We start from the raw sequence: 23,094 nt of genomic DNA, 5'->3' as shown, positions 1-23,094 counted from the left end.
GCTAAGATCAAAAATTCAGGTGACAGCAGATGCTGGCGAGGATGTGGAGAAAGAGGAACACTCCTCCATTGTTGGTGGGATTGCAGGCTTGTACAACCATTCTGGAAATCCGTCTGGCGGTTCCTCAGAAAATTGGACATAGTACTACCGGAGGATCCAGCAATACCTCTCCTGGGCATATATCCAGAAGATGCCCCAACTGGTAAGAAGGACACATGCTCCACTATGTTCATAGCAGCCTTATTTATAATAGCCAGAAGCTGGAAAGAACCCAGATGCCCCTCAACAGAGGAATGGATACATAAAATGTGGTACATCTACACAATGGAGTACTACTCAGCTATTAAAAAGAATGAATTTATGAAATTCCTAGCCAAATGGATTGACCTGGAGGGCATCATCCTGAGTGAGGTAACACATTCACAAAGGAACTCTCACAATATGTACTCACTGATAAGTGGATATTAGCCCAAAACCTAGGATACCCAAGATATAAGATACAATTCCCTAAACACATGAAACTCAAGAAAAATGAAGACTGAATTGTGGACACTATGCCCCTCCTTAGAAGTGGGAACAAAACACCCTTGGAAGGAGTTACAGAGACAAAGTTTGGAGCTGAGATGAAAGGATGGACCATGTAGAGACTGCCTTATCCAGGGATCCACCCCATAATTAGCATCCAAACACTGACAACATTGCATACACTAGCAAGATTTTATCGAAAGGACCCAGATGTAGCTGTCTCTTGTGAGACTAGGCCGGGGCCTAGCAAACACAGAAGTGGATGCCCACAGTCAGCTAATGGATGGATCACAGGGCTCCCAATGGAGGAGCTAGAGAAAGTACCCAAGGAGCTAAAGGGATCTGCAACCCTATAGGTGGATCAACATTATGAACTAACCAGTACCCCGGAGCTCTTGACTCTAGCTGCATATGTATCAAAGGTGGCCTAGTCGGCCATCACTGGAAAGAGAGGCCCATTGGACACACAAACTTTATATGCCCCAGAACAGTGGAACGCCAGGGCCAAAAAGGGGGAGTGGGCGGTTAGGGGAGTGGGGGTGGGTGGGTATGGGGGACTTTTGGTATAGCATTGGAAATGTAAATGAGCTAAATACCTAATAAAAATGGAAAGAAAAAAAAATAAGGGTGTAGCATGATTGCAGAAGACAACCAATGTTGCTCTAGTAATAGATTGGTTAAAAAACATAGAAAATCTAATAATACCTATTTTTTGTCAAAGATCTACACTAGGTGAGAGTATAAGCTTAATTGTCATTTTGGGAAGTGTCTTATAGAGTCTCTGTGATCCATTAACTCTGCTCTTGGCTACATAAAGAAAAAACAAAACAAACAAAAACAACAAAACCTCCACAAACAAAAAACCTGCAGAGATTCATGGAGAAGAGCATTCCTCACAGAGTTGTTCGTGGTTGTAAGAAGTTATATGTCCATCAGCAGGGGACATCTAAATACACTTGAATTAATACATTATCACTCTAAGTAGACAGCATTAAGAGAAATCAACTATGGGGCTAGAGAGGTGGCTCAGCCATTAAGAGCCTTAGATGCTCTTGCAGAAGACCCAGGTTGGATCCTCTGCATCCTTATGACAGCTCACAATTAACTGCCTGTGACTCCAGCTTCCAGTCCCAAAGACTTCTTCTGGCTTCCAAGGCTACTGCACAGGTGGTACACATAGTTATATGCAGGTAAATACTCATATACTCATAAAGTTTTTTAAAAAGAGAAATGAAGTAGATATGGTGTTAAACATTTTTAAAAGTAATACAGAGACTGAGGTTTATACCTGAGAAGAATTTATATCTGCAGCTCAGGCTTATATCTGTTGTAAACTTACAATTGTTGAATGACAGTTACTATTTTCTTCTCAATAATTAGGCAATATAAACACATAAAATAGTCCCCTCTTTTGTTGTTGTTGTTCTACATTGTAGGGAACATAGAAAGCCCCTGTTGATTGTGCACTGCAGAAATAGGCACAGCCATGACAAAAACCAGGATATTTGAAGCACAGGCAATTAGCAGAGTTTGTCTCCATATGGGTCAGGCTCATAGCTGGCAAAATGGTCTTCCTCTGGTCTATGTGAGTGTTCACAGGTAATTAATCACTGTGTGAAAAGCATGGCAACTAACTGCAGCTTCCTCCTCTCTTGTTTACAGCCTGAGGCTGCTGACCTACAGAGATCTCCTAACCAGACTAGAAACCCTTCTCCTGTGTTGTGCATAATGAACATGTCGGGTGCCAGGTTGGTACATTAGTAGATGTGACTCCATTTGAGTGTACAACCCACCCAACCCCTAGCTTCACCAAATATGTTTGTCCTTTCTTCATTCCCTCACCTTACTGTGAATCAGAATTCCAGATCCACTCCACATGGGTGACACTATGAACATACTTAAGGGCATGTATCAGAGGGGGTAACAATAGAAGGGTAATAATGAGAAGAAAAAGAAGATGCAGGGTTAAGCATCTAGTAAACAGAGATAAAAGCCAAGTTATGACTAACTCTTAGGAAATACTAAACTTTTTAAAGATATTTGATACTTACAGAACTCCTGGTACTAAAAATGGAATAGTCTTGGCTATTTATGTAGTACCTGTAGAAAAAAAAAAAAGGCAGGATGTGAATATTAACAGCAGTTTCTCCTTGACATATGAGAGACTCTACACATGGTTAGGACATGCCCAGGCTTCCAAGAGCTCTGCCCTCCCCGGGAAGTAAACCTAGAGCTTAAAAAAAAAATTCAGAGATCGCTAGCCATTAGTCTGGCTGGTCAGGGCTTGCTGAATTTAAGCTGGCAACCACGATGTAGTCCAGGTTAGCCTCAAATTCCTGGTAAACCAACTGCCTCACCCCCGAGTGCTTGAATTTCAGACACCCACTTGCCATACTCGTTACATAAATTTGGTAGAACAAATGCCACTGTTTATATTACGCTTGACTCTTTCTTTCATGTAATGAACTCAGCTAGAATTTAGAAAACCAAAGACTGGAGTTTCAGAAACCATTAGTTTTCATCTTAGCACATGAAAAATAAAACTCTTAAGTCCTAGTTCATGATCATTTTTATACTATTCATTATCAAGGATACCTTAATTTCAACATAACTCACCCATCTCAAGAGGAATTGTGGACGAGAAATAAGGCACTGTGTACATGTAATTTATTAAATGTTGTCAAGAAATCACAAAGTAAAAGAAGGATAAAATTCACTTTCATAATATATTCGAACCCAAATGTAATTGATGTAAAATAATGAGCAGCAAGGTATTTTTACATTCTTTTTTAATAACTCCTTGAAATCTGTTGTATCCATCTCAATTTGAAATGTATTTTTAAAAGCTCACAAGTAACACCTGTCAGTAATAAATCTCATGGCCTATGGCTTAGGCTGAAATAGGGGGAACATCAGGGGATAGAAAGAATTCTGGGATAGAGGAAGGCGAGGTGAGGCAGCACTGAAGATTTGTGGGGAAATGTGATGAGATGGACACATGGCACCTGAGCACAGGTAACCAGACACATGGTAGAATGTAAATCAGAATAAATGGGTTAATCTAAGTTATGATCTAGTCAGAGAAGAGCCTAGCTATATGGACATGGTATCAGTAAATATATTTTGAGTCTGATTCTTAATTCTGGGACCATGGGCCTGGGAGGTAGAACCAGACCTAACTTCTATATAAAACATCTTAATATTTTTCTGCCTTCCCATCTGTTTGATGATCTATTTCACATCTACCCTGCATATAAATTGCCATTGGAATATGTCCACTCCTAAACTTTTAAGTCAGACACGATAAGAAACTGGAGGCAAAGGCTAATGCTTTAGAAGTAGTAGTTTTAGCAATGGGACAGGATATAGGAAATATTAAAATTAGGTTAGCTACTAAATGTCATGCTTCATTTCAATATTTTTGTGTTATGCCATTACTTTATAATGCAACCATTGATTGGGAAAAGACTAAGGCTCATTTGCAGGGAGTGTGGAAAGATACAGATATTTCACATTATATGGAGCAATTGAAGGCAGAAATTTCAGATATTAGAAGAAGTCATTTGGATACTTGGAACATTGATGAATTGGCCAGCGATTTAAAAAATAATCTTAGTGTATTGAATCCCTTGGATTGGGTTCAATATATAATCTTGCTTGCTATTATTATTGGCATTATTTTATTAGTAATTGTTGTTTCCACTCATCTTCAGGGTTCTTCTGAGATGCCTATCCATGAAGAGGTGGGATGTTCTGGAACTTTCTCTAAAAATAAAAAGGGAGAAAATGCCACACCCACTCCAGTGGAGTCTCGGTGACAAGTCTAAAAGCTTGGTCACAGTCTGGAGGCAAAAAGTTTCATGGAAACTGGTCACCTGGAAGTTCTTTGGCATTCCCTTACACAGATGTGTTTCAGATTTGTCTCTGAGAGTTTTGCATGCTTACCTTCGGTATTGTTTTATTATAGGTTCCCCCAAGGAATGATCTGACAAATAGCTAAGTTAGATTGAACATTGCTTCCTGGCCTCCACCAGTATCCTAGTCAGTGTTGAGATTACCCTGGGCTTGGAATTTCATAAGAATGTTACTCATTCAGATGAAATACCTCCAGTGTTGATAGTGAAAGAAATGAGGCATTGCAGTTTCCTGGATAGGAGCTAGAAATCTCAGGACTAGTTCAACAAAGTAAACTTAGAATTCTCATTAGACATGAATGGCAGCCTACATTACATAATAGTAGAAAGAAGGTGGGTTGTGGTTTAGGAAGGAACTAGAGTATTGTATTATTCATGAAAAGGTTGGCAGAACAGAACTTTCCTGGGGTATGTTTTTCACTAGGCCCAGAGGAATAGCATCATTAGGTATTTGCTAAGGGAGCCCTGTTGGTGTGTTAAACAATATACTAGAATTGCACCTGGGTGTATTAGCCCTTTCATCTGGCTCTTGAAAATAGATACCTGACTTTAGATAGTGCTGATCTTATCTCAGTTGTAAACACTGCCTTGTTCCTGCTTTTATGTATGCATTTTCTGTTTTGTGTAAAGAGCCATTATGCATCTCGATGTACCTTGGCTGATGTATTGCCTAACTTCCTTGTTTTTCTTTTGTATTATAAGTCTGATGCTTGCTTTTGAGAAATTACATTCAGATACAGCACTCCCTTGTGTCTGTGTCTCTTTGTCATTTGCCAACTCCTTGACCACTTGAGTACCAGGACCCTGAATTCTCCTGAGGGTTGGGGGACTGCTGACTGAGTCCAGTTCCTGGCAGTGAAGTTGCTGCAGGATCATCTTGTGCACTCTACATTCAGATGCTCATTTCTGAACCCTGAGATCTGGTTGCAGTGACAACAGGGGCACGGCCATGATTATTAAAGAATCTCCTGTCTATACTGTGTAAAGAATGCTCTCCAATTATCTGTGATTGGTTAATAAAGAGCTGATCAGCCAATGACTGGGCAGAGAAGATAGGAAAGCTGGAATTCTGATTCCCAGCCAGGGGGAGAGAAAGGGGAGAGGGAATGGCAGATGGAGAGGAGAGGAAGAGAGGAGAGAGAAGAAAGAGAGAAGAGAAAGGAAGCAATCTGCCATGAGGCAGGTGAGATCCAGATGTAGGTCACCATGAACAGGTGTGTCAAAGAGAGTTTGCCCTGAGGAGAGACAGACAGAATAGGAGTAGCCAAGGACAGATTAAATGCAAGTAATGAATGTGTGGTTGGGAAGTAACCAGACTAGCGTAGAGGGTTTAGATAAATGAATATATGCCCAGGTATTGTTCTTAAGACGTGTTGATTAAATCTAATAGATCTCTGTGTCTCATTACTTGGAAGCTAGGGCAGGGATTAGAAAAAACTAAAACACCTTTAAATTTTCTCCTACATAGGGGAAGTTGTTAGGATGCTGTTATTTAATCCTTTTATCAATATTACACAGGCCTTTAATAGTTCTCTGAAGTCTTTCAACAGATATTCACCATCAATAGAGATTTGCACCTTTTTATGGACATGTACAGATCAAAATAAGAAAACGCATGCTTTTATATTGCACTATAAAACTAAATGAGAGATTTCACCATAGGTTTTTACCCCCAGTAACTGCAAACCATCTCTAACTTCCTATGGATTTAATATAAGATCCTTTACATTGTATTTGGAATTGTTAGGACAGAAGAAAAATACAAGTGGCAGTTTTGGCATTTTAACTAACAGAGTTGAAGTATCCATGTAATTTGTGATTGTGCTAGTGACTAAGTGACAGTACTCTCTTTCCTTGTCGATGTGCTGGTGACTAAGTGACAGTGCTCCCTTTCTTTGTGGATGTGCTGGTGGCTAAGTGACAGTGCTCCCTTTCCTTGTGGATGGGCTGGTGGCTAAGTGACAGTGCTCCCTTTCCTTGTGGATGTGCTGGTGGCTAAGTGACAGTGCTCCCTTTCCTTGTGAATGTGCTGGTGGCTAAGTGACAGTGCTCCCTTTCCTTGTGAATGTGCTGGTGGCTAAGTGACAGTGCTCCCTTTCCTTGTGAATGTGCTGGTGGCTAAGTGACAGTGCTCCCTTTCCTTGTGATTGTGCTGGTTACCTGATCCTCTATCAGCTTCACCTCACCTGGGGCTGGCATCAGGGAATGGGATCAAGGGATTCTATAAAGGTTGCATGTACCTTACTAATCTAGACAGCTTTGTTAATGATAATGCCTTCTCCTTCCTGCTTCCTTCTTTTTGTCAATTACTTAATGTGTTAATGTCAGAAATGGATCTCAGAAGACTTATACATGAGGGATATGCAGATGAGTTATAGCCCTGACTTTGATTTCTAGCCCTGTGCTCCTCTAAAAAGTGAAAGAGCATTAATTGACTAACTTTAACCTTCCCATCTGTTAATAGAAAACTCCCTTCCTAGTTTCATGGTCCCCCACCCCCAATTTCTACAATTTATGGATTATGCCTTTTGGGTGAATCATTTTATCTCAAACTCTATGCCTATTTATGCATAAACTGAGAAAACATTTTGGAGACTAAAATCATTCTACTTATAACAGGTTCGATTCCGTATACCTGCTGGAAAACTAGAGGAAACATTCTCTTTTGAAGCACACTCAGAATATTTATAAAACGTCATAACTTAGTTGGCTCAACACAAGCACTAACATATTTCCAAGAACAGACATCATGTGAACATACTCTGTGGATATGTACCCCGGTTAAGAAGTTATTACAAGGCCAGGCATGGTGGCACATGCTCTTAGTCCCAACAATCAGGGGACAGAGTCAGATGGATCTCTGTGGGTTCAAAGTCAGCCTGGTCTACAGAGTGAGTTCTAGGTCAGCCAGGGATATGTACAGACCCTGTCTCAAAAATCTATTACAAGAGAAGAAAGCAAAATCTATATATACTTGGGATTTAAAAACAAACTGCTGGATCTGGGCATGTTCACACACACCTGTGGAGCCGAGGCTGGAGAATCAGGAGGTCAAGCCCAGTCTAGCCTAAAGAGTGAGACCTTTTCTCAAAGGGCAAAGCAAAACCACCCCACAACTTACTGATTAATAATTCAAGCACGATAGAGAATAACATAAATTAAAACTACCAAAAAATAAATTTTGGAAGGATTTCATGTTACTTTTTGTGAGGTGTGATTGAACAATCCTATAAGGGGAACCCATTCTTTAGAGAATCCAATGAGGAAACTATTAGTTAAATATCTGAAGACCTTAGAGCTGAATGTGGTGGTAAATGCTTCTAATCCAGTGCTTAGGAAACTGAGGCAGGAGAATCAGCCTGTGCTAAACAATGAGACTGTTTCAAAAACAAAGAAACTGGGAGAGGATGCCAGTGAGCTAGAGAGAGAATGTTATATCAGAAGAAGCCCATCAATACAGGAGGGATTAAGCTGGGTTTTGGTGGCGCATTCCTTTAATGCCAGCACTTGGGAGGCATAGGAGGCAGATTTCTGAGTTAGAGGACAGTCCGGTCTTCAGAGTGAGTTCCAGGACAGCCAGTATTATACAGAGAAACCCTGTCTAGAAAAACAAAAATAAATAAATAAATAAAATAATAAATAAATAAAAAGCTATAAGGGATTTTAAAATATACAAACAGAAAACATAGGTACAAAGATGAGTATGGCAAGAAAGCTTATGACAAGATTAAGATTTTTAAAAGACACAATTAAATGATATTAAGCAAAAGGTGTCATAGTTAGAGGATCAAGCAGATATTAAAAAGGTAGTCACTGGGCCAGTGAGCTGGCTGTCTTAGTGAGGGTTTCCTTATGCTGTAAAGACACCATGACCATGGCTACTCTTATAAAGGAAAACAGTTAATTAGGGCTGGCTTACAGTTAAGAGGTTTAGTCCATTGTCATCCTGGTGGGAAGCATGGTGGCATGCAGGCAGACATGGTGCTGGAGAGGAAGCTTAGAGTTCTACATATGGATCCTCAGGGAGCAGGAAGATAGTCCAACAAGGTCACACCTACTCCAACAAGGCCACACCAACCAGTGCCACTACCTATGGGGGCCATTTTCTTTCAAACCATCACAATAGCTGAGCAGATTGAAAGAGCTTGCTGTGTAATCCTGAAAACTCAGGTTTGGTCTCTAGAATCCATGTGAGAAGCAGGTCCAGTGCCTCTAGTCTACAATTCCACACTGTTATGTATGGCAGAGACAGAATAAGCTGGAATGCTCTAGTCATAATATAGTAACACAGTAACAAGATGGATCCTGCCTCAAACAAGAACAATACAAGGTAGAAGGAGAGAACTGTTTGGAGGTTTATGTCTATAATCTCAGCATTTTGGGGCTTCGGCAGAAGATCGTCATGATTGGAGATCAGCCTGAACTACATTGTAAGTTCGAGGCTGGAGTGGGCTATAGAGTGAGACGCTGTTTCAAAGAGCAAACTATACATACATACATACATACATACACATACATTTCAAAGACCAAACTATACATACATACATACATACATACATACATACATACATATATATATATATACAAACGTGTCTTGCTGTGAGGACATAGAGGCTGACAAAAGGAACGTAAATGAGTTAGAGCTTACTTTTTCACAGTTTGAGGGTTGCAGCAGGAGCTTGCAACATCTGGTCACATTGTATGCATTGCTAGGAAACAGAGGGAGATGAATGCTGATGCTCACCTCCCATATTTTTTGTATTATTTACTAAGGATGTCCCCATATCCCATCCATAAGAGTGCTCCACCCATATTTAGGGTGAGGCTTACTATCTGAATTAACTTAATCTAGAAACTGCCTCACATCTGACCCAGAAGCTTGTCTCCTAGGTGATTCTTGATTGTCAAGTTGACGATATTAAACACCATAACTCCCACAACACCCTTTATTTTCTGTTCAGAATTGAACCCAGGGCTACATACTAAGCGCATGCTCTATTGCCTGAGCTATGCCCCAATCCTATGTTTTTTTTTTTTTTTTTTTTTGGTTTTTCAGCACAGGGTTTCTCTGTGTATCCCTGACTGTCCTGGAACTCACTCTGTAGACCAAGCTGGCCTCAAACTCAGAAATCTGCCTGCCTGTGCCTCCCAAGTGCTGGGGATTAAAGGCGTGTGCCACCACTGCCAGGCAATCCTATGATTTTATTTTACTTTTTAATTATTGAATTTCCTAGTAACTCCAAGTACTCTCTCTTACTCAGGATTTCTGGTGGAACTGCAACTCATGTTTTCCAGTTCATTTTAATAGGAAAATTTAGTATTCCTAAGGATGTCATTTTGAATCACTGCAATTCAAATAGAAAAAAATCCCAAAAGAATTTTCATGTAATACTTGATAGCCTATTTTTAAATTTATGCAAATATGTATAGGTCCCAGGGTAACTAAGACTTCTGGCTATAGAATGGAGGACCTTCCTGGGAGGGATCCAGGTTTATGAAGTTATGGCACTAGATGTAGGGCTGACGCAACACTAGGCACACTAACCAATGGAACACAACAGGACATTTAGCCCAGAAACAGACTCAAGTCTACAGTGAAGACTTGTGTGAGACAGATAGTATATGTCTAATCAACTGAAAAAAAAAGGAACTATATATATAGTAAATAGTGCTGGGTTCAAAATGTATATAGGGACTAAGGAGATGGCCCAGGGATCAAGAGCATGGATTGCTCTTCTAGAGGAATGGGATGAGATTCTTGGTACCCAAATGGTGGCTCACAAGTGTCTTTAACTCCAGTTCCAAGTGTATCCAGCAACTCCTTCTGGCCTCCGCAGGAATTGCACACATACAGCCTACAGAGAATCATGCAGGCAACAAACCGTGTATGTATGTATGTACGTATGTATGTATGTATGTATGTATGTATCTAAAAAATGTTTCAAAAAAAGATCTAGATGACATGGAAAAAGGAAGTTAGGAAGAACCATCTCCACTGGATAAAGAACTCATCAAAAGACAGAACTGTACCAACTGGGACATCTTAATCAGTTGTATTTGCAATTCCAGAATCAGACAATGCTCTTTTCATGAAATAGCACCAATTTTCTGGTAAGCTGAGTAGAGCAGGTTGGCATCATAGAAGTGTGGGTGAGGAGAGGAACTAAGAATAAAATGTGGGTTGGTTATTTCAACACTCTAAGACATGAACAGGGATACAGATGAAAAACAAGAGTAGGGTCAATATCCAGTCACTTCCAGGTACTTTTTCTAAGGACAAAAGCAGAGGGAAAGTCCTTATGGTAACAACTGAAACTGGCTTCTTTGGGAATTTGACTGTTTTTCTCTCTCCTGATGTTTTAGCTCATTAACCTCTTTGATTCTGGTCAGGTAAGAGAGGGAAATTATCACCTCCATTTTGGTTCATTCTGTTTGGCGCAGCGCAGGAGCTCATGTCCAAACTAAAGCTTTCTATGGATTTTATTTAACAAACATGATAAAAACACAATGTTAGTGGAAGAAGGATCTTGAGGTAGAGAAGAATTACGCTACACAAGACATCTTTCAAAATAGCTAACAATGAAACAGTTTCAAATCCATCTTGTTAAATTTTGGGAATCTACTGTTTGTCTTTTCCACCCGTTACCTTTTAAACCTATGGTCTCATGCATGTCTAGCATTAAGCTATACCCCTAGGCCCTAAATTTTATCCTTTAAAAACATATTAAGGCTGTGTAGGTATCTCAGCTAATAAAAGTCCTCTCCTTGCAAGCAGGAGGACTTGAGTTCAATGCCAGGTGCCCACACAATCAAAATCCAGGCTTGTGGGTATCTACTCTAAGCTCACTAGAGGTTACACATTAGAGATCACTGGATAGCTAGCCTAACCAACATGTTGAGTCCCCAGACAGTGAGAAAACCTGTCCCAAAATAAAAGTAGACAATGGCTAGGCATGGTGGCACTTGTTTTTAAATCTCAGGTCCTTGGAGTCAGGGACAGATGGATCTCTGTGAGTTTGAGAGCAGCCTACTCTACATAGTGATTTCCACACTATCCAGGGCTACACAGTGAGACCCTGTCTCTAAATAAATAATCAAATTAAATAATGGTGGGCAGTACCACTAACTTTTCACTCTCCAAATCAATTCTTTGTATGGGAATTATATTTCCTTACATTTACATAGCATTTCTGTTTCCCCAGCACTCTTTCCCAAAGCACACTGCTTCAGCCCTAGCACACAGAAACAAAAGGGGGAGGAGAGAGGGGGAGAGACTTTAGCACTCCCTTACTCATGAATATAAATAAACCAGGAATGTCTGACTGTATCTTACAGTAAATCCATTTTTATCATATAACCATACCCAGAGTGCTTTCCTCTAGTAGGGCAAAAGAATCAGTAGATACAGCATAGATATTATGGCTAGGAAACATCTAATGTATTTCCTACTGGGTCCTTTTAATAATCAATGGAAACTTCTCTCTCTCGTGTTAACAGAGAACAAATGAACAAAATATCAATAGAGCTCACAAATTCCCTGTGTTCCCAGGCTGTCCTTAGTGTTCTCTGTTATCATCAGAAACATAACACTGAGCACTTGACACATAACACTGCATTAGACTCAGAAAACACGTAATCTTCACTGTGAAAGAGAAAAAGGCTTACGAAGTTATCAGAGCCTTTGCTCTTTCTCACAGATCTCTCCACAACGGCTACTCTTTTTAATATTTAATTTAGAAATTTTAACATTAAAAAAAAAAAAAGCCGGGTATGGTGGTGCAACCTTTAATCCCAGCACTCGGGAGGCAGAGGCAGGCCGATTTCTGATTTTGAGGCCAGCCTGGTCTACAAAGTGAGTTCCAGGAAAACAGAGAAACCCTGTCTCGAAAAAACCAAAAAAATAAATAAATAAATAAATAAAAAATTAAAAAAGTATATTGTGTCTTGTATTTCCACATACCACCTATATGCAATGTCTATGGAGGACAGAAGAGGCCAACAAATGTGCTGGCACAGGAGTTGCAGACTGTTGTAAGCCAGTGCTCTTAACTACTGAGCCATCTCTCCAGCCCCTACATTTCATTTTCAATTCAGACTTTATTTTTTAACAGGTCTAACTATAATCCCAAGTTTGCTTTGACTTGTTGGCCCCTGGAATGCTGGGACTCACACGCACCAATTCACATAATATATCCCTTGGGAAAAAGAACCCCTCTGTCCTTGTAAAGAAAACTTTACAATTATTTGATCTTTTTTTGTTGTTGTTGTTATTTTTTTGTTTGTTTTTTTTTTATATATATAGGGTTTCTCTGTGTAGCTCTGGCTATCCTGGAACTCTCTCTGTAGACCAGAGTGGACTTGAACTCAAAGATCCTCCCAAGTCTAGGATTAAAGGCATATGCCACCACAAGCCTGGCTTGATTGTTTGAATCCTTGTTGGCTGTTTTAAAGGGTAAGGGGGGGGGATAATTCTTTTTCTATGATTTATTTATTTATTTATTTATTTACTCATTTTATGTATGAGTATACCATTGCTCTCTTCAGACACACAAGAGGCATTAGATCCCATTACAGATGGCTGCAAGTCAACATGTGGCTGCTGGAAATTGAACTCAGGTCTTCTGGAAGAGCAGGCAGTGCTCATAACTGCTGAGCCATCTCTCCTGCCCCTAATTCTTATTTTTATGTAGCATACTTGAAGAATGTAATTTTCTAGTTTATGGTACTTTTTTTTTTTTTTTTTTTTGAGAAAGGGTTTCTCTGTACAGCCCTTGCTGTCCTTGGAGCTCACTCTATAGACCATGATGGCCTCAAACTCAGAGAGATCTGCCTGCCTCTGCTTCCGGAGTGCTGGGATTAAAGGCATGAGCCATCATCATCTGGCTTAAGGTGCATTTTAACCCATGTGAAATCTAAAATATTTTGATATCCCTTTCAAGGTAGTGATTACTGACTGAATACTGAACCATCATACCTGCTTTAAGGATCTCTCAGAACTTCATAGTATCTTCAGTATCTAAATCAATACTCCATATGGAAATTAATCTCTTTACGTTTATACAGTATTTTAGGAAAAAAAAAAAAAAAAACAAAACTCTGCTTCAACTCCTCAAGTCAGAAGCAATGTGTCCTTCCCTAGCCATCTCTGGTTCTACTTTGGGGAGGAACAGGATCCAGGTACAGGTACAGGAGGAACTTAGGAATTCATCTGGGAAGGGAAAGCTGGGCTTCAAAACCCAGCAGCAAACGGAAAAGAAAAAGATTAGTGTATGGTGGGATATGCTCAAAACAAATACATTACATTCATATATATATATATATATATATATATATATATATATATATATATATATATATATATATATAGTTATCATCCATCTGTCTGCTGCCCACCCCCTTCTTCTAATTTTCTTTTAAATAATCTAAGGCAGCAGCAAGAAGGTGCCACTGCCCTTCTGCAGAACAGGTTTTCAGAGGGCTGACTCATCTCTAAATACTCCAGAGGGAACTCAGGCCATCTGCTGGGGAGGTGGAGACCAAGCCGGGGGGAAGGGGGGGGGTCTTCAAGGCCAGTGTCCAGGGATTCATCTTTCTACCTCCACAGAGCTGAGACACAGCAGCTCAGCCACAACAGCAGCGCCGCCACCACCCGCCGGGCTAACATGGCGCCAACTCCTCCTCTAAGCAACCACTTCTGCAAGGCCTGCAGGGCTAGCAAGCTCCCAGGCTTCCGTTGCCCTGCACTGGGCATGCTGGGCACGCGCAGGGAACAAGAGCTTAACTGCTCATGCGCGCGCGGGGAGTCTCCTGTTTTACCCTGAAAGTTAGCTACTGGGTGAACGCATGAACCCAATTTTCAGAACAAAAACTCAATCTTAAAAAATCCAAGGAGACCTATAAGAGATAATAATTATAACAATTATATTGATTACAAATGATTATCGTTTTGTTTTTCGATGCAATTAGACTGGCCTCCAACTCTGTGTAGCCTAGGATGGCCTTGAACTCAGGAACTGGAGTATTAACCAAGAAAGGCTACTTACTGGCTTGCTCCCCAGGGCTTCTTTCTTATACAGCTCAGGACCACCTGGCCAGGAATGGCACCAGCCACAGTGAGCTGGGCCCTCTCACATCAGCTGAGATGCTTCAAAGTCTTGCTCACAAGTTATGCAGTTACTTCCTCCATTGAGATTACCTCTTCCCAGGTGCCTCTAGTTTGTGTCAAGTTGACAAAAAGCTAACGAGGGCAGTTCCTATGAAACGCTCAAGTAATTAATAAAATATTATATCTAATGTAAAAGATAGCACGAAATTACTTTTCTTGCTTTCATGGGGAAGAATGAACAGAAATGAATAGTCATGGCTGTTCTTGCAATTAAAAGCCAATACCAGGGATAGCGTTTTTGCTGTCAAAGGCTTTGTAAACGTGGGATAAAATTGAGAACAAACTCATTTATCACCTAGCCATATGATTTCCATGTTGAAGGGAGCAACTGAATCTTCATTCTTTGTATGTCACTCTAAGAGGAAACAGCTCAATGTTGCTAGCAGTGCAGGTACACTAAGTCAATTTAATTCGCAACTAAAGTTTAGTATAAGGAAAGTGTGGGCTGGTGTATTTGTCTTATCCACTGAATTCTATCTCTGAATAGACTGTCTTGGAATGTGTTAATCCCAACGATGGGAGGAGAAAAACCACCCACCCAAATCAACACAATCAATTAAAGAAGGCAACGAATTAAACAAATTTTTTATTTGTATACATTGCCTCCCCCAATCCACAGTCGTGTTCGAGAGGTCAGTGTTGGACATTATAGAGCTCGGGTAAGGGGGTTACTGAATGGGGGGGTCTGGTGAACAAAACAGGTGGCCTTCCTCGAGGAGAAAATAAGCATAACAAGCAATAATTTAGTCCTAAGGACCTCCGGGAACAAAGACGTGATTCTAAGGTGGGTGGAATCGGGTAGTCAGAGGGTTGTGAGACAGTTGGGTTTTGAAACAAAGACATGGTTGTTTCCTGGAACATACAGTACAGAACCATTTGAAGTTAAGGTTACAGGTGGGGCCTAGACCTGTCTTTGAGAAGCACAGGTGTAACCATAAACAGGAATGAACTTACTTTGTCTTTAACTATAAGATGACTTCAAGAGGCTGGTGAGATGACACAATGGTTACAATCACAGCAACTATCTATAACGGGATCTGGCGCTCTCTTCTGGCATGAAGGTATGCTAGCAGAGCAGAGCACTCCTGTTTCCCCCATTAAAAAGAACAGAAAAATCATTGACTTACTTCATTATCACAACTGTGATTCTCCATCATCAACAAAAGCTGGAATTTTGAAATGCTTGTTAAACCTGCAAATTCAACATATCAGTGCCAGGATTGCTGTCTTCCTAACAGACAAGCCCACAGTTTCCACAGAAATCTTTGAAAATAATGGAATCCTTGTTACAGATGTAAACTACTTCACTGAAAATATACAAAAGATAGCAGCTACTTTTGGAAGTAGCTATTGGTAATTTTGGGAGTTGACTATACATGGAGTACAACAACAAGAACTTCGTATTATCCTGTGTCTAAAAAACTCCAAACACATACATACAAACAATTCTCATTTGAATGTTTTGTTTCTCATACTGTGCTGTCATGTCTCATTTCATCATGGAAGATAGTTGTATTAGCTTTGGGTTATAATGTTGAATATTGTTGTAGATTATTTTCAACTTAAACATAATGCATTTAGAACTATTAATCGAGCTAAATATTAAAACTTGAGACCCTCACGTTTATGTGACTAAAGCTAAGTCTATTTTGAGAAATAGCTGTTTTTGCATATGGTCGGAGGCTTATGAACTACAATGTTTCAGGTTTTACCCCATTGTAGAAAGTATAATCTGTAATGGTTGTTTGCTGTTACATACGAAACACTACATTGATAAAAAATTTTTCTTTTCTAAATGACAAATTTCTACACTTTTACACTTGGGTTTTTTAATGCTGCACTACAAAAAGTCAATTGAGGAAGAAATCCTTTATTTATGATATAAGAAATTTCTTAAATCTTTAAAATACAAACAAGAAAAAAACCATTTGTATACTATTTGGAACAAAGGCTTTTATACCTAGTTTGTTTTGTTTTTGTTGTTTTGTGTTGTATGTTTTTTTTAATGAAGACACTGAAATTGCAAACAAACAAACAAACAAAAAAAAAACAAAAAAGAAAAAGAAAAAGAAAAAAAAAAAGATGGCCTTTAAACCCAAGTGGAGGCAGGCTGGCTCATCATAGGTACATTGTGCAGGCTTAAGGTGGAGAAAGAAGTGCTAGTGGAGAGAAAACATGGATCAAAGGGATCCTGACACTGTCATACTTAAAACTTAAGGCATAGTTCATTAGCAATTTAACTGTCTCCTTTGTAGAGCTCAGAAATGTAAGTGCCAGCAGCTCTGGTTAAAATGACAGAAGGAAGGCAGAAAGCCTTGAGCAGCTTCAGACAGGATAACACCATTACTTGGGAGGAAAGGCTGCAGAGGGATTCCTGCAAGGGTCAGAGTATATTTACTTATCACCTGAGGTTGTTACAGGGCAGAAAGTAGATGGGCAGGTGCCTTAGTTAGGGTTTTACTGCTGTGAACCAACACCATGACCTAGCCAACTCTTGTAAAAACAACATTTAATTGGGGCTGGCTTACAGGTTGAGAGGTTAAGTCCATTATTAAGTCAGGAACCTGGCAGCATCCAGGCAGGCATTGTGCAGGAGCAGCTGAGAGTTCTACATCTTCATCTGAAGACTGCTAGCAGAATTATGACTTCCATACAGCTAGGTTGGGGGTCTTAAGGCCCTCACCCACAGTGACACACGTACTCTAACAGGGGTACATGCTCTAATAGTGCCACGCCATGGACTGAGCATAAACAAACCATTACATTCCACTCCCTAGCCCTCATAGGCTTGTTCAAACATGTGAGCCTAAGGTGGCCATACCTAAATAGTATAATACAAAATACATTTATTCCAAATAGAAAGGTCCCCATAGTCTATAGCAGTCTCAACAATGTTAAAAGTCGAATTTCAAAGTCTCTCCTGAGATTCATCCAATCACTTAATCCCCAAAGCAAGACAGGAAACCAGCTGGGCAACCTCCAAACTCTACATCTCCCTGTCTGATGTCTACGTGGTCTTCAGATCTCCAACTCCTCTTTCATCTTTGTTGACTGCAATAACTTCTTTCTCATGGGTGGGTTCCATTCTCTGTTAGCAGCTTTCCTCAGCAGATAGCCCACGGCTCTGGCATCTAGGACATCTTGGGGTCTCCAAGGCCACTTCAATGTTACAACTTCTTGTTTCAATGTCTGGGATCCACACATGATCTTCTGGGCTCCTCCAAAGGGGTGGTGTCACTTCTCCAGCTCTGCCCTCTGGAGCACTCTAAGAGCAATTTGATCCATTGTGTTGATTGCCCAGGTGCAGTTTGTATTTTGATGCTAATTTCACTTCCCCAAAAGGAGCTGCCTTGAAAAAGGGGTGAATCAAGTACTCAGGTGACTTCATGTAAACCTCCCCATTTTAACTTGTAAAATAAAGGCTAGAGACAGTGATTGGGCAGTGGAAGGGGAGGAGGAGCTGAAAGTTTTAGAGGGAGAGAGAAGAGGAGGGCGAGATGAGAAGAGGAAGGAGAGAGATGAAGAGAGAAGAGGAAGAGGTGGAAGGAAAATGAAGCAGAAGCACATGCCCTAGAGAAACTGCAAACTGCAAGGGATATCACAGATGGGGAATATAGTAGTGTAGTGGTAGATCTGCCCAATCTAGGCATGTAGCTTGTATTCATATTGAGTTGTTTTCCTTACATGGAGCTTATTTGGGTTGGAGATTTACCACAACAACTTGGCACCCAATGTATCGATTAGAACTCAACTATTAACTAACCTGACATAAAAGGAAACTGCCCCACCCCCCACCCCCCCACCCCCCGCCAACTCCCAATACCCAGTTGGGGCAGCAATCTACACTGTAGCAGTGTTTGGATTGAAAGCTGACTGGGTCTGAGGGGCCTACAGACAACTGCAGAGAAGCTTCTCCCAACCCCCAGGCAGAGAGCTATATCCAGGGGCAGCACTCCAGCCTGGAGCTGGACTTGGCAGTACTGTGTAAGAATCGAAGGGAGTGACAGTAGACCCTGGAGCACAACTGCCTGTGAGGTAATTTTCAGGCAGACACAATGAACTGATCAGGGCATCTACGTTCGAGAAAGCCTTTCTGTGTTCATTTCCCCATAAGTTCCCTTGTCTACACAGGAAATGGACAGTCAGACTGGATCTTCTGACTGCTTCCTTGTGCTGCAGGCTGCCTGAGATTAGCACACAAGCACACACAGCCAGCTGCAACCCAAACAGAAGCATAGAAGCCAAGGGTCTTTCTACTGTCAGCCCCTCCCAGTGAATAAAAGAATCAGAGGAGACTACAGTGGTCTGAATCAAACATCAGAGGGAGACAAAGGTACAAAGGGCTCCAGATCAGGTAATACATTGATAATAAAGAGAGATATATAACTTTTTGATACTTAAAGATGAGAAACACAATAAATAGCTTTTGGTCTTTATGTGATGATATTTTGAATGGCTTGACAGGGATGGATTTAAAGGAAATAGACACCTTGTCATTTACTGGTCTTGTGGTATGTGTTTTTCTCTAGCCACGTTCAGCTGCTGAAGCATGGAGTACATAGAGATGTTTGAATTAGAGCAACTACAAGTGTAGCAGAGAGTGACTGATGCAAGGCTGTGGAATCTAACCCCACTCCATGGGCAAGTGTGAAAGAGTATTTCAAGGAACTAACTCCTAAGACTGTGGAGACCAGCAAATCCGGGACCTAGGGCAGCAACACGGACTGCTACCATGGCCCAGACAAATTGACAATTAAAATTAACCACCACAGAAAACCAGTTTAGGAAATATGATTTTGTTTTATGTTTTAGTTCCTATTCATTTGAATTACAGAGCGCACCGAGGAAATTGAAGTTCAGAGAAGTTCGAGAGCTGGACAGACTGAGAAACATGTTCCTTTCCTTTGTTCAGTGCAACAGATGGAATCCAGGGCCTTGGCGCTAAGTTGGTGGTTCTCAACCTGTGGGTCATGAATCCCACCAGTCACATCTTAATTATCCTGTATATCAGATATTTACATCAATATCCATATTAGCAGAAGTATAGCTATGAAGTAGCAATGAAATAATTTTTTGTTTGGTGTCACCACATCATGAGGAACTGTATTAAAGGGTTGCAGCACTAGGAAGGTTGAGAACCACTGTAATCCACGCCCCAGCCTTATAGGGAGAAAACATGCTGGATGAGAGTACAGTTTGAGTACATCTGTGCCCTACCACTACATTCTGGGCAGGTTTTTCTTCTTTCTCCTTCCTCACCCTTTGAGTTCCTTTCTTTTGTTACTTGCTTTAATTTGACATAACATGTATCATCTGTCTTCCTTTCTCCTTAAAATGGCTGGTAAACAAAAAAACCCTTAAAAATGTTGGCTCTTAAAAATATTAGGTCTTCTCTCTCACTCCTTTGTTCTCTCACCTCTCACTTCTCTCACTCCTCACACTGCTTTCCTTTTTCTTCTCTCCTCTCTCCTTCCTCTTTGTCCTCTCCTCTCCTCCCTCTTACTCTTTTCTCTAGCCTCCCTCCCCCTTTCTACCTTCTCTCTTTCTCCCTGCATTTCTATAATAAAGTTCTTAAACCATTAAAACAAACAAACAAACAAACAAAAAAAATAGCTCTTGCCTGGCAGTGGTGGTGCATGCCTTTGATCCTAGCACTTGGGAGGCAGAGGCAGGTGGATTTCTGAATTCCAGACCAGCCTGGTCTACAGAGTGAGTTCCAGGAGAACCAGGGATACATAGAGAAACCCTGTCTCAGAAAACCAAAAAAAAAAAAAAAAAAGGTTTTAGGGCTGGTGAGATGACTCAACAGGTAAGAGCACTGACTGTTCTTCTGAAGGTCCTGAGTTCTGAAGGTCCATAACCACCTTTAATGAGATTTGATGCCTTCTTCTGGTATGTCAGAAGTCAGTTATAATATACTTATATATAATAATAAATCCTTTTTAAAAAATTAAAAAAATATGTTAGCTCTTGATAGGAAGACCCATATCCTATTTCTATCAACTATTTCCCTCCTCAAATTATTAGATATTACATTTAAATTTTCACTTTTAAATTTCAAATTCAAGTTTTCATTTCGAGCATATATCTCGAAGTGTAGGCAGAAGGCATGCTCCAAGTGCCTGAGTCTTCAAACTCTTCAAGCATACCTCCTATATCTTGCCACAGAACATCACCAACTGGGGACACTAAGTATTCAAAGGACCAAAACAGGGGGTGTCATTTCACTCAAATCACCACACATATGATGCTATCAAGATCTTCAGACAACATATAGAGCTTGGTGTTTGTATTGAGTCTTCTGTCTTGCTTAACCTGATCTGTGTTGTAGGGCAAGCGGAACCGTATCACCAGACAAAAACTGGGAAGGTTGAGAGGATTCACAAACCCCAGTACTTCTCCTATCTGAGAACCACAGGTGTTCTCATGTACTGCACCTGGTTCCTGTCCTGGTGCCCATGACTATGACACCCCACAGGAACAGCACAGAACAGAGTTCGCCATGCTAACGAGGTATCTAGATGGGTTGGCCCCAAGGGTTTAGCCAATAAGCTTCCCTCCTCAGACATTCCTTTCTGCAAAAGGAACTTAATCTTTGCTCCACCTTCAGTACCCTGGCCTGAGTGTTTGCAGTTCTTCAAAGTTAGATGACTTAATAAACAAGGCTGTCCTTCCCTCTCTAGCGGTCACGCCATCCACCTGTTGCATCACCTGGAAAGTGGTCTTCGGATTCTAGGATCACCTCTGTGATCGCTAAATAATTCAACGGCGCTATTTTCTTCATAAATTTTCGCTTCATTCATTTTTATGAGGATGCCTTGGAGGTGAGGGTGTATTGGCTCCGGTTCACCTCTGGGGAGACGCTAGCATCCGCATCGAAGCTGTGACTTTCTAGACTTGAAGGGCTTGAGAGTTGTCGGAAGCCTCGAGCATTTGGAGACAGACAAGGGCCAGCAGGAGCAGGGCAGAGGGGAGCTGAGCAGCTTAGAGGCCAGGTGGCAGTTGGGAGGGAGGTCGCCCTGCGACCGAAGCTTCGCGGATAGGACACGGCTCATCCGCCCAGGGGTCGGGCCCACAGCCAGGGGAGCTGAGGGCTGGGACGAGGCTCGAGCCCAAGCCCTCTTTCGGACTGACTGGGACACCTCCAGGAGGCGCGCGGGCCAGTCTCGGGATTAGAAGACAGCGCGACTGTCCCCTCCCCCCACCCCTGAGAACTAAGCTGGAGGCGGAGGCGCGAGGCAGGAAGCACCGGGCCGGGGTCCCGACCCCTGACAGGGCCGGCCGGCGCGGGCCGCCAGGTGCCTCACTCACCACGTCGTAGACGTTGAGCACCACTAACTGGTTAGCCCCCATCCTTCTCCCCACGGCCGCCGCCTCGTTCTCCAGCCGCTCGGTCTCCGCGGGGCGGAGACGCTGCCACCCCCGCGGGCGCCTCAGGCAGGGCTCGAGCCGGGCACTAAGCGTCCAGCCCGGCCCACCGCAGCCGGGGCGGAAGCATCCGGCAGCCGGGACCGCTCCCGGGAGACGCTGTCAGGAACCTGTATGAGGACCCGGCTAGACAGGTGGAGAGGCAGCTCCAGCTCAGGCGCCTCCCCTCGGCCGCAGACACGTGGGGGAAGGCGGGGCCTGGGCGAGGGGCGGGCTTTAGGCACCCTGGAGGCGGGGCCGGGCAGGATCCAGGGATGAGCCCGCCTGCGTCTTGAGGTTCTCAGGCTCTGCAGCTGGAGACCTAAAATGGCGACAGGCCGGATGCCTCTTCACCCTGGTGGCTCGAGGTCGCAGAAAGACTACCGTTCCCAGAAAGGAGAGCGGAAACCCGCGATTCCTATTGGGCGTGTAAGCAGTCTGACTACATGTCCCAGCATGCACCAGGATATTGTAGGCACTCACGTCTCCCTGGGAGACTACAGTTCCCAGGATGTCATGCAGGGGATGTCAACCTCCCTCTAGGTTGTGGATTTTGCCTTTATAAGCCTGTTGGAAAATAGGGTCAGGGTCAAACTCCTCTACCACTGCGTAGTGTATGAGTCTCAGCCTCAGCATGCTGGCTTGTGTGCCATTAAAAGACAAAAGTACATAGAGTTTGTCCAGGGAACCTTCGCTGTTAGTCCTTGGTTAGCAGAGACTCCATTTGCCTTTTAGTTTTCAGTGCTGTTTTTGGAGTTTGTAGCGTGAGATGTGAATACAACGTAATGTGAAGAAGTGATGACTAAGTTTTCCAAAGCCCTTCTGCTTTTTTTCTTTTTTAATTTTTGAAAATAAAGAAGTGAGGCAATAAATGGAGGAAGGTTACCCTTGTAAAAGTGGGATGTAAGAAAGTCTCAGTTAACCCTCAAAACAGAATTCACATTTAGTGAGAGTATCCTGCGCTGGTTGGAAGAGTGTAGCAACTCATAGATTAGCTCAGTCCTAGGACACAGTGTTTGCGCACCCATTCAACAAATATATTTTGTGTTCCTAGTGTATGCCATGTAATATGGTAGACCTGGG

At 41.9% G+C, this 23,094-nt stretch overlaps 1 protein-coding gene across 14 annotated transcripts in view; it reads right to left on the bottom strand.

The window, feature by feature from the left end:
* Window positions 1-22,465, bottom strand: part of Catspere2 (cation channel sperm associated auxiliary subunit epsilon 2) — a 189,553-nt gene extending 167,088 nt beyond the window's left edge. For 3 of the 14 annotated variants that reach the window (NR_160909.1, NR_155538.1, NM_001368822.1), the window contains exons 1-2: window positions 14,036-14,222; window positions 2,577-2,625 (exon numbers count right to left, since the gene is read on the bottom strand). Coding sequence is in view for 2 of the 14 variants with exons in the window: in NM_001368822.1 (NP_001355751.1) it covers window positions 2,577-2,625; window positions 14,036-14,103 (117 nt within the window). In the remaining 12 variants the exon portion in view is untranslated. Of the gene's footprint in view, window positions 1-2,576; window positions 2,626-14,035; window positions 14,422-21,915 lie in introns of those variants that run through there. The other 11 variants (XM_017321742.1, XM_017321743.1, XM_017321744.1 and 8 more) reach the window with 7 other exon arrangements.
* Window positions 22,466-23,094: the final 629 nt, after the last annotated feature.

This window comes from Mus musculus, chromosome 1 (assembly GCF_000001635.26).
Source record: "Mus musculus strain C57BL/6J chromosome 1, GRCm38.p6 C57BL/6J".
Taxonomy (NCBI): domain Eukaryota; kingdom Metazoa; phylum Chordata; class Mammalia; order Rodentia; family Muridae; genus Mus; species Mus musculus.
The sequence above is the reverse complement of the archived record's forward strand: the minus strand, read 5'-3'. Positions and strand labels throughout refer to the sequence as shown.